The 17,862-nt window shown below is 30.0% G+C and overlaps 1 protein-coding gene across 2 annotated transcripts in view; it reads right to left on the minus strand.

The window, feature by feature from the left end:
• The window catches only part of Taf1 (TATA-box binding protein associated factor 1), a 121,596-nt gene that overhangs the window by 71,398 nt on the left and 32,336 nt on the right, over positions 1–17,862 (minus strand). For both annotated transcript variants that reach the window (XM_035349867.2, XM_035349866.2), the window contains exons 9-15: positions 16,783–16,870; positions 15,502–15,591; positions 14,251–14,360; positions 7,851–7,979; positions 3,959–4,030; positions 3,723–3,839; positions 362–535 (exon numbers count right to left, since the gene is read on the minus strand). In XM_035349867.2, coding sequence (XP_035205758.1) covers positions 362–535; positions 3,723–3,839; positions 3,959–4,030; positions 7,851–7,979; positions 14,251–14,360; positions 15,502–15,591; positions 16,783–16,870 — 780 coding nt within the window. The remainder of the gene's footprint in view (positions 1–361; positions 536–3,722; positions 3,840–3,958; positions 4,031–7,850; positions 7,980–14,250; positions 14,361–15,501; positions 15,592–16,782; positions 16,871–17,862) is intronic.

A 17,862-nucleotide genomic window follows, 5' to 3' on the forward strand; every position in this document is an offset into this window, starting at 1 on the left:
TAATGGTCCAATGTTAGTCAAAATGTAAATTTTTCTAGAATCTTGTAAGAAGTTTTGATAAGTAGATAAGTGAGTTTTGATAAGTAAGAAGTTTGAACCTTCTGTATTGATTATCTCTACGAATAAACCATATTGCCCTTTAAAGTCACCATTAAAATATGAATACTACTAAAATTATTTTTTTTAAACACACAAGTCTTTTAAAAAAGAAAAAAAAAAAGGGGGGCTATTTGTAGAACACAGATTTAAAAACATAACAAACAGAAATATTTATAATTATTAAACATGATTTATTATTTAAATCATAATGAATAAATCCTATGCAATAATGAAAACTATGTATTAAAAACAGAAAACATACCTTAGCTTTTCTTTTGATGTGCTTCAGCAAGGGAATAACTCCATGAAAACCTGTTTGTGCTAATGGACCGTGAGAAAACCGTTTCAAAGGTGGTCTGTGGAAATGACGCAATTTTAAGGGACCCATATGTGTTGGAAAAAATGGTGGGCTTAGTTCAATTGCAGGGATAGAATGCTGAAATTGTAGAACAAAAAATAGAACTAATTAAATGAAAATTAATGTTATTGCATCACAAGCACAATTTTAATATAAAATTATTCCCTTACTACTTTTTTATAACAGCTGAAAACAAATTCAATACCACTATTAAGAAACATTTCTGCAACTGCAATGAAAATGTAATCAGAATAGCTTATTTTTATATGGTTAAGACCCAAGGCAGAATCTCATTTAGTTTTAAAATCTTTATTGCAATACACACTGAGTTAGTTGTTTTCATATCTTTTCCTACTAGTAATAGGAGAAACCTTTTTTGTCATGGAAATTTTTCAATTTATTTCAGAAGAAGGAATCATCAAAAGAATCAGCATTTAAACAAAAAATTTCAATCTTGATATAGTAATATAACTAAAAAACAAGTAGTTGTTTTATATAGAAGATGAAGTTTCCCTGAAAGCAAATGAAAAAGCACTCCATTTATACTAGCAAGACATTTTTAAACATTATTTGAACAAAAACTATAAGCTTCTACAAGCAGTTTAAATAATAATAATAATAATAATAATAATAATAAAAAATATTTAATGACTGAATAATTACACATATAAAATTTAGTATAATTTTTATTTTGATTTATATTTGAAATTCAGCATAATGCTTTTTGTATTTCCAGGAATTAATTATTTTCCTTTAACTTTATATGGCAGTTAATTCTCTTACAGAACCCCATGATTAAAGATTTTTTTATGCCTATTTTTTAATAGATTTTCATAAAAAGGAAATATTGATAATTACGATTCAAAAATTGGAAGCAATTTTTATAGACAAAAGTTTGTAACTTAATCATCATTGAACAGCATTTATGACATGCTAATTAAGATAACTAACACAACCATATAAATTAAGCATGATATTGATATGCACTTCAATAAATGTTGAACATAAACAGTTTTTGTAGCAACTGAAGTTACAAAAGAGGCCTTCTTGGATGCCGAATGGAAATAAGGAAGCATATGAGATTTAAAAAACTATGGATAGTTACCTAATTAATTCATATTTTTTAATATTTAAGTCTACATAAAAATTCAGTGAATTTCAAACCAAGAACATTGCAGTAATAGTTTCAAGCAATATTAAAAAAAAACTTTCGTCTAGAATATGTTTCTTTCAGGGTCAAGTGATAAATATTCAGATGAAATACAAAACATAATTTTAATGCAAAGAATTTTCACTAATAGTACCCAAATAAAAGTTCACTTAACAGAACATTTTAGATTAGAAATTGAGTTCATCTAATCCAAAATTTTCCACACACTCACAACATGATGCTAACATTAACTTTTCCAGAGACACAATTTTTATGGTTAAATATTTACGTATGTCTTGTCAGAGGTACCACTTATCAATATTTTTTTAGATGTTAAAAATATAGTAGCAAACTATCATCAATTCAAGTGGTAAAACATTCCAGTGTGAACAAAATGGTCTAGAAACCAATCCATGCATTGCCATTTCCAATTCTTAATTGTGGATAGTAATACTAGTTTTAACTTTTTCTTTCAGCTGTGCTATATTTCAGTTTTAATACTATTCTAACTTCTTCCAATATTCAACATTCTGATGTTGGATTCTGATATGGCTTTTTACATAAATAAGAAAATATTTGTTGAATAGGAAATGCTTACTACATGATTTAAACTAAGATTTCCTTTTGCGTAAAACACTAATGCATTAAAAGAATTGTAAACAATTTGTGTTTGCAGCAATTTTTTTCCCTTTACTTTTTATATTACTTTGAAAGCAGTAATAAGAATATAAGGATTTGTGTAAGAAAATATAGTTAGGCAATATTTATATCGAGTATGGAAAATACCCCAATATTTCAAAATAAATATAAATTAAATAATGACAGAGTGAATATAATCAGTCACTGGCAGTATAAACTATAATTCTTACTACGGGAATGGCTGCAAACTATTTTACTGGTTATACACCAACTGTCTACAAATAACACAATAAAAGCTTGACTGTCCTGAAAGTTTGGGAATTGCCAAATGTGGGATGCACGAATATTTTGACCAGTTGAGTGCATAAGAAATGTATATTATGGTAGAAAAGCTAAATTAATGAAATAATTTTCTAGTCTAAAATTGTGCAAACAATCAGCTTCAATATCAAAAGTGAAATTTTAAAATTACGTAAGTTTTTTGTTTTAAAAAAAGGCATTTCAGACTGCTAACATATTTTTCAGAAAATTTTATTCAATTATGAAATCCTGTTGATCATGATAGGCTGGTGCAGATAAAACCCAACTTGCATCAATTATTCTGTCAGAAGTTTAAAGGCATATATCATTATTTAGTTAGACAATCAACAGATGTAAGTCATGAATAAATCATATAAAAATTTAAATTGTTTATCTTAAGTTTTCATGAGCAGTGCTGCTATTTATCAATTTTCAGATAAAGTCACATGTTATACTTATTAACACATACTTTTCTTGAGGGCAGTATCCTGTAACTTTGAAAATATTTCACAGCTTGCTAATTTGTAGCAGGCAGGTCCAAATTTTAATAATTTTTTTTCCAAAATCTGAGGGAAAAACAGATAAATAGCAGGTAGTTCATATTCTTCTTTATAAGAAAATTAAACTGGCTTATCACGAAATAAATTGTTTTGTATAAGGCAAATATCTTATAATTTTGCTTTGATGTCATGCTTATTCACCATTAGCGCTAAATCACACTTTTTGGCAACAATGTCTTAAATGTGCGTTTTGGTAGCTTTCCTAATTTCTCATTTGGTTAATTTTTTTGGAGGAGAAAAGATTTTAAAATTCTAAGATATTCTAGTTACTTGAGCTTTCTAATAAGATAAATGCAAGATAATTAGGCTTTTACTGCATTGTGCACTGGATATAATCATACCTTATTTTTTAAAATTAAATATAACATACACATGACGTAAATATAATTACTAAACAAAATTAATTGTAATAATTTCCATGAATAATGCATGACAGTGTCTCATTTCATCATTTAAGTAGAATAAAAAACCATGAAAAATTTTGCCATTTTTTACAAGATACACTTTGCACTACAACTTATCTATCAATATTAAAAAATATTAAGTATTTTAGAAGCATAATTTATAAAATAAGTTTGTTTTAGATACATAAACAAAAAATAAACTTTAAAATTACCTGAATCAGATTTCCTCCAACATTTGGCTTCAGAGCAGAATCTTGAGTCATCTTTGGATTATAATATTCATCATTTGATATGTTAAATGGATCTTTTTTTATATTTTGTGGTGGTGGCTGCAAATAAAATTTGTTTTAAATTTTACATTCTGAATCAAAGTCTAACTGGTCATTTAACTCTAATGTGCTTTCTAAAAAATCAAAAACTATTTCAAACAAATGTATAAACAACTCACAGGACTGGGTGGTTCTGGTTCAGATATAACTCCAGCCTTTCCCAAAAGAATTCGAGATTTTCTCACCATGTCCTGCAATAAAATCTATCTTTAAACAACAAATTTTTATTGTTAGCATAGCGTAATTACATTTAAATTATCCATACACATACAATATTTTGAGATGTTACGTGCATAATCATTACAAATATTTTGGTATTCCAAGTTCTTTATAAATGTAAAATTAATAATAAAAGCAATCACTTAAATATATGTACTGCAATTGCGAAAAGAAATATGGACACTTTCATGTTAAAGCAACTGCTGCATAAGTTTTTAATGACACCTGAAATTAGCACATTAGAAAAGGGATAATTATGTTTGCCAGTTTTGGTGACTTCTTTAACAAGGAAGAAAAATAAAATAAGTGTGTGGACATGGCTCCTGCTTGTCAAAAAGATAATTCGAAGAATTTCAGTTGTAGAATAAGCACATTATCAAAGCCACTATCAGCAAATCTGTGACTATAATTGGCTTAGACCAGGGGTTCCCAACCCTATGCCCATGGGCACCATGACAACCACTGATCGTTTAATGTGTGCTCTTCCTGTGTGATCATAATAAAAATGTTTTAGTTTTTAATAAAACTCTATGTGAAAGTTTTCTCATTTTTAATGAAATAGAAATTGCATTCAACACAGATACCAGCGCAAAGCAAAATGCAACCGATCTCTTTTTTTAAGTGCATGTATAAATCCTCTATAAATCTATAAACCTCTATCCAATTATAAATTCATCTTGAAAAAGTAAATAACGTGTGCTGTTTAACAGATATTCTAGAATGTTCTCTTAGGGACAAAAAGGTTGGGCACCCTTGACTTAAATAAAATTTTCCAAATAGCACAATAAAAATGCAGCACTTTTTGCTTGGTTTCAAGACAAATTCCTGATCATGTGAATGAGAAAGAACATAACATCAAGTTGAATAAATATTATGTAGACAGAGGCAGGGGGGAAGTTATGATGCACTCAACTTTGATCCTTAATTGATAAAATATAAGGAGAATGAGAAAGTAATTTTGTTTCTGCACGTGTTGGTATTTGTTTACCATTCATCAGCTTATTGTGTACTTCAAAGTCATGTCAAAGATTATTTAAAAGTTAAAGTGACTTGTATTCATGTAAATAATTAAATCATACATTCCCACCCCACCCAATTTTGTGTGAAATGGCCAATCAAATACCAGAAGAGGTGCATATATGGGAAACTATCCTTTTTAAGTTTCACATGGGTAGTAACATAAAAGTTGCTATCAAAACATTTGTGATGCTTATTCAAGTGCATTAGACATTTGTAAATGCCAAAGGCAGTTTTTTAAATTCACAGTCAGCAATTTTGATCTTTCTAACTTGTATCAATCAGGGAAGATCAACAACTTTAGACAATTATGTGTCAATGACAGAAGTGGAAGCAAATCCACGTCAGACAATGCATGAACTCTCAAATACTCTTAACCGATCTTCAGACAGCCATCCAAGAACATTTACAGATTGGTAAAGTAAGCAGAGACTGTGTCTAGGTCTCACATAATCTGTTCGAAGAAAACAAAGCTAATTGATTAACCACAAGCAACTTATGGCTTCAACAGCTCAATAAAGAATCACTTTTTGATTGCTTGATCACTGGAGATGAAAAATGGATCTTCTATGATAATCCAAAGCATAAAAGGCAGTGGCTCTCTCTTAATGAATCACAACAAAGTACTGCTAACTCAGCCTTAAATCCCCAAAAGGTGTTTTTGTGTACTTGGTTTGGATTGGTATTGTGGAATCATTCATTTTGAAGTGCTGAAACCTGGACAAACTGTGAATTCAGACCTTTACTGTGAACAATTAAATCAAGTTAATCAGTCTTTAATTGAAAAGTGTCCAGTGATTGGCAACAAAATAGGCATTATTCTGCAACATGATAATGCATGACTGCAATGCCCAAGACGAAATTAATCAACTAGGGTGGGAGGTACTGCCTCACTCACCATAGTTCCCTAACACTGCACCATCAGATTTTGAATTATTCTGACTTTTAAAATCCTTTCTATGAGACAATTTGAAAATTTGGATAATATCCAAAATGCCTCCTCTAGATATTTTGCTCAAAAACCAATTGATTTTTACTGATATAGCACTGAAAATTTGCATACTAGATGGTGAAAGGTTGCTGATAACAATAGGGATTACATTATTGATTAAAAATAAAAACTTGTTAAAAGTTAATTTGCTTGAATTTAATGTAAAAAACATTAAAATGGCAGTAATGTAATGAAAGTTATTTATCATTTGAGTTTACTTGGAATGGAGATGAGATGGACCCTCAGCCTCGATCTGTTGTTTGTGGTGAACCATTATCCAATCAAAGTGATTTAACATCCTTTCTTACAAGCTTCCCAATCTTGAATCAAAGTATCCCAATTTAAAGGATAAATCTGAAGAACCCCCAAAAGGTGTTTTTATGTACTTGGTTTGGATTGGTATTGTGGAATCATTCATTTTGAAGTGCTGAAACCTGGACAAACTGTGAATTCAGACCTTTACTATGAACATTTAATGTTTACGCATGCATGCACGTTTAATGTTTACGCATGCGCATTTGGCACAAAAAACGAAGCAACTTAAACAACTTACTTTGAAAGAAATGTTTAATAAAGTAAACTAAAAAATATTAAGCATTTTTTTTGTAAATTTTGATACCCTTTAGATCATAATTGCTCTTTATTTCATAAATTACAGTTTCATATTTTTAATTGTATAATTTCTGCATGCTATCTTATCAGATTTAAATTGATGTTAATCCGGAATCGCCGAAGTCCCGACGAGTCCGGATTACAGACTTTGTACTGTGTAGCTTTAGTTGCCAAAACAATCCTTGAAAACTTGAAAATCATTTTGACTCAAGTTGTGAAAATTGTTAATTTTATTAAAAACCAAACTCTAAATTCAAGAATATTTACGATTTTTTGCCAAAAGATGGGCAGCGAACATGAAATGCTTTTGTTACATTAGGAAGTAAAGTGGTTATCCAAAGGCAATGTTTAAATTATCATTTTGAATATTGATCAAAAATTCAAATTTTTCTCAGTGATTCAAAATTTGAATTGCAAAAATATTTATTTAATGAATTATGGTTGGTGCATTTAGCATATTTAGCTGATATATTTGGAAAGTTAAATGAATTAAACTAAATTAATACAAGGACAAAGTGCTAATTTGTTTACCATTAGACAGAAAATAAATGCAATTATAAAAAAACTCTATTATATTTGAATTGTTTGAAAATTTATATCGTTATATTTGAGAAATAAATGCAGAACAAAATTATAAATAGATCCTAATTTACAGCTAAAACTAAGTGAAATACGACTAGACATAAAGAAATCGATCTCTCTTAAACAAGCCCGAATTTCACATAAAATTTTAGAATTAAAGTAAATAATAAAATTTTAGAATTAAAGTACTTAAATTTTGATAGTTAAAATAGAACCAATTTTTAAGCAAATTTATATGTACATATTTAATACAAATAGCCTACAGGTTTTGCAAATGACAAAATAATTTTTTTTTAAATATTTCTATTGAGGAATTGAAAAATAATCATTGTAAAATGTAGTAGTGGTGCTAAAGATTTTCATTTTTTGTTTAGATGGTACACGTTAGTCAAAAGAATGAGAACTGCTGATCTAGGCTATAAAAGTTTATGTAATTTGAATAAATTAAAATACAGAATTTGAAAATTAAAAATGTTGTTATTACTGTAAAACATAACAATACTGAATGTTTTCCAAGCACTTATTCGACATTTAATGTTAATGTTAGTAATTTTAATCATTTACAATACAGCAAAAATTATCAGTCTTACTTTCTTTTCCTTCACAGGCTCATTAGACGTTAAAGAATTTGGATCTGGGTCATCAGGAATACTCAAAATGATGTTTTCATCATTAGGATCAAGAGTTAATACTTTTGGTTCGGGTATCTTTTCCATGGCCTTTAAAACAAACAAACAAAAGATATTAAAAGGTTCCATAAATAACTAATAAGAAGGCATAAGAAATTCAATGACAAAGGATACTCATAGTATACAATTACATACACTAATAAATAATATAGTTATAAATTGTAATCAATACAGTGTTGAAATTTTATTATATTGATATTAACTTATTTTGATGAACATGATCTACTTCAGAATGATAAATTAAAAAAGATTTTTTTTCCTCTTACATATTTTCTATTTTACGTTTCTATCCAAGCTATTTTTTTCCTCTCCTTTTGACAGAGGTAAATATCGGGTTGTAAAGGAAGTTTTCTGCCAAAAAACATTCTTAACAAAGCTAGAAAAAAAACCATGAAAGTATCAGGTAGTGCAGGTAGTAATCACCATCCAAACCTATGATTTTCTGCCAATGGTTTGGTAGATTTTCAAGGCCTTCGGGCTCAGAAACTTGTTCGTTGCGAGTCCAAAAACAGATCAACCTAATTTTGGGTGTCCTGTGCAGAATGGAAGATAGCACCAGCAAGAAGTAGCTGCAGGTGTGAGAAAAGGCAGAGGTCCGAAGGAGCAATGTCAGGGCTATATGGTGGTTGTGTTAAAAGATCCCATTTGAGCCCATACCAAGTCCAGCCGGTGAAAGCAGGCACATATGGTCTTGCATTATCTTGATGGAACATTAATTTCTTGCTTTTCTGAGCATTACCTCTTGGAATGCAGTTCAATATTTTTCCTTGATAGCAGAGTCAGCAGAGACTAGCATGTCACTGTACACCTTACCATCAAGGTTTTTACTTCTTTACAGATATATTTTGTAGATAATACCATGGCAATCCCACTGGATACCATGATCTTTTTTGTTAGTCAAACTGTGCTTTGCAATGCTGCTGATGGGCTCGCCAGCGGAGATCAACCCCCTTTTCCACCTCTGTTGCAACAGTAAATACACTTTTCATCACAAATGATGATACGGTCCAGAATTTTGTCTTTGCAAAGATATTCAAGCAGATTAGTGGATATCCGAAGATGTCTGTCCTAATCTGCTTGAGTCGGCTCATGCGGCACATAGCGATTGATATGTCGGGTTTAAGCAATACATAGCACAATTAATGGACATGGCACTACTCCAAAACAAGCTCTTTAGCGGTTGCATACTGATTTTCTTCCACAGCAGTTCTTGCAGATGGGCCTAATCAACATTAGTAGGCTGGCCAGATGCTTTGCTTCTTGTATGTCATAGTCCTTGTTTTTGAAGTTTTGGTATTGAACTTTCACAGTTCAATTATGTCATACAATACAACATTAGTACCTAAAGCTATACACATGATTTAGTGGCATCCTGTAGCTGACTTTTTGCAACAGAACTGGAAGCAAATGATGTTTTTAATCTGGTAGTGTAATAGTTCCATTTCAGATACCTTATTGATAATGATATTTTTTTACAAATTTCACAACACAGTGTTCTAAAGCAAGCCTTTTTCTTTCAAATGCCAAAAATCGTTTGACAAAATATGATTAAACATGCCAACACAAACTGTTGCGCAGATGATATATGAGGTAGTGGAAAACTTTCATTAAAACCCAATATTTATATAATTGAATGTGTTTTTGATTTTTGAGGAGGTAATGTAATTAGAAGAGCATTTTATTCTAAAATGTGATCTTAAGGTTAGGCAGATTTCAGGTCATAAATGAAAAGTCATTAGATTTAGACTAAAAAAGGAAAAAAAAAAAAAAAAAAAAGCCAGAATGAATTAAAGCCAATAAAATTATGATTTTAACTATGTTAAACAGAATACACTTATGTTAAATATATGATAATTATATTCAAGAAGAAAATAAGGATAATTTTTCCTTTTCTTCTTCTTTTTTTAAACAATTTTTAAACATTTGCTCTATAGTTTATTTTAAAACTTGAAAATTAGCTAGTCTGAAAAACCTTATTTCCCCTCCCAAATTATTACTTCCCCAATGATTGGTCTAAATTTAAATTTTCGCTATTATTTGAAGAAAATCATGAGACTATTTGGAACTTTTCAATTTGTACAATTAAAAAAAAATATTACTTTTAATTTTGGTTATAATAAAAATCAAAAATTTAAACTACTTTAATCTAGCTTTATGAAAATAGCACAGAGTTTAATCTTTCAATTAGAAGTACATGTTTGATGACTAAATACACTCATGTCCATAAATTAAGGATAATTCGGAGTCATGCGGAAAGCGAACTCCAAAATAAATATATCACTTGTAAAATCACAACACACATCTTCAAGAATCATATGCAAATTTCACGAAGTAACCAGATGACACCGATGGTACATCACAATGACGAGAGTGTAAGAGAGTGATATATAAGGAATACAGGCAAAGAAGTAAAATTGTTCGCAGGCGCTTTATAAGCATTTCAGTGCAATAACCGAATAGTTATGACACAAAGGACGCATTTGGATGATTTTTTATGTGGTAGAATTATCGGCCGTCTGGAATGTGGGCGTACCCAAATGGAAGTATCGGACGAACTTGGAATTGCCCAGAGTGTCATCTCTAGTCTTTGGCAATGATTCCAAGATGATGGTAATGTGAGTAGACGTTACAGTACAGGTTGCCCCAGAGTTACAACGCCAAATGAGGACCGGTATTTGGCAGTTATAGCCAAAAGAAACAGGCAGAGCACAGTCTCAGACCTGTCTCGTCAGTTCTCTTCAGCCGCTGGTACGACAATTTCAAGGCAGACTGCATACAGATGCTTAGGGCAGATTGGTCTATATGCTCGTAGACCTGTCAGATGCGTTCCACTTACTGCAACTCACTGTCACCTGTGGTTAGCCTGGAGTAGAGAGCATGGATTGTGGACACCGCAACAGTGGGCTTGTGTGATGTTTTCCGACGAGTCCACGTTTAGCTTGCAGTCTGATTCTCACCAAACTTTCATATGGAGAGCTCCAGGTACCTGTTACCACCAAGAAAACATCATTGAATGACAGCGTTACGGGGGTGCAGGAGTGCTCGTTTCGGATCGAATTATTCTGGGTTCCAGAACTGACCTGCATGTTCAAATTGGAACCATGACAAGCCAAATCTATTGGGACGTCATTCTGGAATGACATGTACATTTGTTTCGGGGCACCATGGGCGCACAATTTGTGTTTATGAATGACAACGCTGTCCTCACCGTTCAAACATCGTAAGCGAATGCCTTCAATTGGAGGATATCACCCGTATGAACTGGCCAGCATTTTCACCGGACTTGAATCCAGTAGAGCATGTGTGGGACATGCTTGGCTGACGAGTTGCAGCCCGTCAACCTTCTACTACATGTCTACCGGAACTTCAGAGAGCATTGCTTTTTGAGTGGTGTAATATCCCCCAAGATCAGATTGATAATTTGATACTCAGCATGCCTAGGCATTGCACGGACTGTATTGCATCGTCTGGGAGACATACAATGTATTAACAATCATACCAAACATGCAATATTGGTTTTTGTAAAAAAAAAATTTTTTTTGTAATTTGCTCCAGGGAGAAAAAAATCGCTAATTTTTTTAATAATATCAAACATATAGCATCTTTTTTTGCTCTTTACGTTTTGTTTAATAAATAAGCTTTACAAAGAAGTCAAATTTGTTTTGCTTCTAACTCTTCCTTTGCCTGATTTTGCAATATCCTTAATTTATGGACATGAGGGTACATGACTACAATGAATGATATATTTGCTTAAGATAAAATTTCTGCAACGAATAATATTTTTAAAAAGTATATGCGAAAACTCAGATCATGTACAGACCCTCTTGATAAAATGTACACCTTTTTTGAAATTGTGAATGAAACCAATGATTATGGATCTGAGTAATCACAACAACTCAATTACAGTAGTTACATGGAACATAAATGATCTTAACTAGAAGGCATATAAGCTCAAGGCAATTATACATGAGTACAGTCCCAATACACTTCTCCTACAGGAACATATGCTTGGCAAAACAACTTCATAGGCTGCAATTATGAGGCATATTAACTTGATAGATCAATGCAACATATGAGAGGGCACCTGATTTCAGCTAAATATTCCATTTCTCATTATCTGATATTACCACAGCGTTTAGCCAATGAGGCCCTAGCTATCACCATCATACCAAACACAATCACTTTTACCTTTTTTATATTACAGCAAATAAACAAGTTGATGGCATGCATTCAAATTTACATGGTCTCACTGAGTTGGACATAACTGAGTTAGCAAAGTGGTAGTTTTAATGCATACCACCCTAGTAGGAACTGCAATATATCAAACAGTTACGGAAGAACAAATCACAAATTATCTCAAAAGGCCAACCATCTTATTGCAGCTTCCGAAAACTCAATACAGTGTAGTGCTGGTGGTCTCAAAACCAACAACTATTTTCTACTTAAAAATCTGAACACTCTGACTTACATAGAGAGCATGAATCAGCTTTCATCAGGCCATAATCTGCTTATTATTTTAATATCCTAATTTTTGACTTAGTCATTTACAAACACTTTCATTTGGAAGGCTATAATTTCAGTCTATGGAAAGTATGTAAGATATTAATGTTGGTTTTTTTCATATTGTGTTAGTAGCTCTTCTTGTAATAAATTTGTGCGAGTTTCGAGAAAGATATATGAAGAATGTGTTGCAGGCATTCTGCTGAAATTAGCACTCACACTTTGAGAGGATGACTGAGAATTATTCTCATATTCCAAATCAAAATAATATATCGACATATAACATGCATCATCAAAAGATATTACACAGACGTTTTAGTACTATCAAATAATGCTTAACTGTGTGAGATGTTATACTTGAGATCTGTGTAGAAAAATTAATAGCTGGAACATACCAGAATTACAGTGATATAAAACTTTAAACAGCATTTTTTCAGTTTGTTGAAATCTGTAATCTTTTTTTTTTTTTTTTTTTTTTTTTTTATGAGATAGCTCCTTATGATAAGAGTTAACATAATATTAATAGTTCTCAGCTCAAATCTATTCAGTGTCGCATATAAATTTGAAGCGTCATCTATCAGCCATTACAACGAGCAAAAAGAATCCAGCTGCAAGAGAATTGATTAACAGTGCAAATATTCATGAAAAAAAATTGGAAATGAACATGCTGTTTGGAAAATAAAAAATGAATGAACAGTCTGAACCAAGAGGTCAGAACCTTGATCAAGAAACATATGCAAATTGATTGGACCAGGTACTTAAAATCACTTTCCCAGGATGATAAGGATGATAATTCCATGTAGAATGATCTAAGTATAAAAGATGGAGGATTAATATTCTGCTCCTTAGTGACCATAACATGATCTCCTGCACCAAAGTTGTTTTGTGACTTTTTATAAACTTTTGAGTTGCTTACAATTATACAAGCCATACCCTCCACCCCCCCAGTGTTCAAGTTTTAATGCACAGTCACATAATGCCATTGTTTTAACTAAACTTCTTAGCTTATTTTTTTCCTTTCATAACAAAAAAGCAGCAGAAAATATTTTTCATGAAGACACTTTCCTTTGCTGTGATATCATATGCTATGTACTTAAAATTTTAATTCAAAAGATCTGCAGTCTTATTAACACTGTTAACATATGAAAGGCTCCTCTTGATATAAAAATTATATTCTAATACTTAAAAAATTTTCCAAACTCTGGATTTAGTTACTAAAAATAAAATGTATTTTATTTTGAAACTGAGAATATGGATCGGTCTTCATTGCTTTTACAATTTTCATTAAGTATTAATTTTGAATGTATGAATGTAAACACTGAAGATTAACAGCTGATTTATATGCTCTGTTTCATATATTTTTACCCACTAATGAGTTTAAAAAAAATGTTATTTTTAAATATGTGAAAATAATTTGACACAGTAGACTACTTAATCAATTCACTTGCCTTTCTCATATGAATGAAATTAATAAAATAACTTCCATTTCACTTTTTTTTTTTTTTTTTTTGATGTAGGAATACTGCATAGAATACATAGCATACTCCACTTCAACCATATAAGCTTACTATTCATTAGATTTAAAAAATCCTGCATAATATATGCACAAATATTCACATACGCTGCTTTAGAAATGCAACCATTCTGTTGATTATATCTTCTTGCTTCATAAATACACATAAACATTTTTACTTATTTTTCAGAAAAACACTTAAATCAAAACAATTTAAAAATGTGATACATAAACTAAGGTAATAATTAACAGATTACATGAAATTTTTGGAAATGTAAAAACATATACCTCACTATCCCATATTACATCATCTTCCCAGTGGCCATATACAAGCTCTTCATTCTCAACTGGAAATATTGACCACCAAGTATCATCTTTCTCATCTGAATATTCAGACTCTAAAAATATAAGAAACAACAATATTTAAAACAGTTTCTACAAATTTTAAACAGTTCTTACAGTTCCTAAAAAAGTATTAAATTTAATTATATGTAAATAAAGAAGTTCATTTCACACTTACTAACCCTTAAAAAAATATCACTGATTAAGTTCCCCAAAAGCATTTAACATTTTAATGTACTACAAAGGTGTTTAAAATTTATTATTCTGAGGACATCTTTTAAGAAAATGAATATCACTAATAAATTTTCTAAATTAAAAGAATCAAAAATAAATGTATTAAGCTTATTAAGCTTTCATCTGATATAGTGTCTGTCTACTTCAAATTAAAATATATTTTTAAATTCAGTACCTATACTTTAGCTACAGATCTAGCAAACAAACAACAGTGTATTTCAAATATCAAGTGAAATTTTGATCACAAAGACTTATAGCAATTACTGCTTACTTTTTCAAGCTATCTCCTCCTTTAAGCTCTTTTTTATTTCCTAATTAGAACATTTCTCTTCTAGTTTCATTTTTTTGCCTCAAGCTTGTCTACTGCTTCATTTAAAATATACTAATTCTAAATTAACTATGAGTTTATAATTCATATGATATTCAAACCTATGCTTTTTAAATAGCATTGCAAAATATATAAAACAAAATTATTAAGTTTTTACACACTGCAGAACTTGGGAAAGTTTTACACTAGAGTTTAAAGAATCATTAATTATAAATTGACATCGTATAGTGAAATGCCTTTTTAGGAGAACATATATTTCAGTCTACCAATTTAAAGCCAAGTGAGGCAGCTAATTAAATTCTTTAAAATCTGAAAAAACATTTTTTATTCTACCAAATGATTCAAAGCTAAACCTACTGCTATTATGAAAAATAAATTACATTTAAAATACTAAACTAGTAATGCATTTTCTCATGATAACGCGTCACAACAAATTAATTTTTGCATGAAAATCTATAATAGATACACAGAACACAGAATCTGATAGCAAATACTACAGTAAAACCAGAACGAAGCGAAACTCAGGTGAAGAAATCAAAATGTGGAAGTTGTTAACAATAACCCAATATTATTCAAAATGCAATCCACAAATCTAATAGATACTCAGTACTTGTAATCACTTCTAAATAACTCACTATTTGAAGCAGGTGTTTTATTTATTTTCATTGCTTGTTGATTTGATGGTTTTGGTGTTCCAGTTTGCAGTGCTGCAGAGAATGTTTTCGCTGTAAAAGACAGAAAATTAATAAAACAACAAACATTAAGAATTTCACGTGATAAAAGCATATAAAATATTAAGCATATAAATATTACATTAAAAAGAGGTAGCAAGTAAACTACCCCTTTTTAATATTGGATAAAAATAATGTAAACACAGTTGTTGCAAATTTTTACATTCTAGATTTTATTATCTGTAGGAAAATCTATTAAAAACTATACTTAATCTTTGTCTATTTAATTGGTCTTATGATGAATATCATATGAACTAAATTAACAAAACCAAAAATTTAGATACATAATTAAAACAGCACACACATTGGACTAAATTATGAAACTTTAAAAAATTTAGATATACAATTTAAAATATCTGCACATTATCTACAATACATTTATTGTAATACAATGATTATTAGCTTCAAAAATTGTATAAGCTGATCCTATATTTTATTTTAAAATTCAATTACACAAGGTTGTCAGTCTAAATATTTAGCACATTATTGGGAGATGAAATTAGAATGTTAAGGAAAAGTACAATTTGCTATATTAATTGAACATAAGTTCTTTGGAATCTTTTTTCTATCCTTGCTGCTACGGTAATAACAATAACAATAATAAAAAGATAGTATGAGCAACATCCCATTCCAAACAAATATACGTCTTGGAACTTCACTTCTTGTTTAGATCAGACTGGAAAATGCAACCCTCTCACAACCACTTAAAGGCTGATAATAGCCCATACAATATCAATTAATGAATGTCACTGACAGGTGTTTAACCCCCTGAGTGGCACGACTGCTTTTTCCACATATTGGGTATCGCAGTTTCACACTTCTTGCTATATGTATATTCCAAATATTTTTCTTTTCTTTTTCATGCAAAATACTTTTCTTTTAAAATTTTTTATCAATTCCAAGTATAGTATAGAAAAGCAATATAAAATATGAAATGAACAAATATAAAAAAATAATTATACAAATATCTCACAAAGGTAATCAAGTTACTAAATTTATTTTCTCAACATATAAAATTCCTTGATCAAACACTTGTGCTCTGATTTTTAAATATTTAAGAAGTATCTCAAATACTTTAATATTATATTTCAAATTTAACATTATTCGTCCATATGGTCTAAAATTTGGAGAAATAGTACTGGTGCAATGTTAGATAAAACTGAAAAACAGCATTAAATATATAACCTTGTTGGCTAAAGGCTGATGCAGTTCTGTTCATACTTGAGGGCACCCAACCAGCAGCATTATTTCGATTGTGCAGTTTTGCGAGTACCTTTAAAAAATGTAAAGAAAAATACATTAACAGAAATGATATATCATGAAAAATAATTTATCAGTATTTTCTGTAAAATAAATTAGCCTAAAATCAGGGAAAAAAAACCTCTTCTTTATACAATGTATTTGAATGGAAAATCCTTTTCTTAACATTATCTTTATCATTTCTAATTTAGCTTCAATACAATTGATTCAGTTGGTCTAAAATTAAGAAAAATAAAACTGATTACATAAAAATAAAAGACAACTAAAATTTTTATAATAAAACATGAAAATATTGCATAAAATCTTTTAAAAATGTAAAAGAAAAGAGGGAAATGTTGATGTTAGAAAGGACTTTAATACAGTCTTTTTAACAGTGAGAAAGAGAGGCGAGTGATCAGATCAAAATTTTAAAATTAGATATATCACAGCTCAGAGTTAATAAGCTCAGAGTTAATAGGTTCATGAATGAGTCAGTAAAAACTGATTTGACAAATAGTGTAAAGCACATATGGACTTAAAATAAATAATTCAAATTCACACTCTAAAACACACAAAAGAGTTGATTATAGAAAGAAATTATTTCTTTTGAATGTGGCTATAAAAATCAGAGGGTATAATTTAACTTAAGTTCAGCATTGATCTAATCATTAAAATTTTTTTAATTTTCTTTATCAAAAAATACAGAAAACTAAATAGTTGCTTCTTTAGTAGAAATACTAAAAATTAGGAAACTGTTTAGTAAGAATATAAACAAGCATAAAAAAGTGAAATATAATAATAACAAAATATTTATTTCTCCTCCAAGCATCTTTTAAAACAATTTTAATAAATACATATTTTTATGGTATATCATAATCGTTAAAAATAAAATAAAATTTAAAAAAAAAAAAAAAAAAAAAAAAACTAAGAAATAGATACACATATTTGCAATATAAAAAACCACAGTTCATTAACCACTTTCCAGTTTTGCCCGAATGCCGTTCGGGTACTTGGAAATGGCACTTT

This window comes from Stegodyphus dumicola, chromosome 8 (genome assembly GCF_044657685.1).
Source record: "Stegodyphus dumicola isolate Sdum_Otavi_A_Nest chromosome 8, ASM4465768v1".
Lineage (NCBI taxonomy): Eukaryota > Metazoa > Arthropoda > Arachnida > Araneae > Eresidae > Stegodyphus > Stegodyphus dumicola.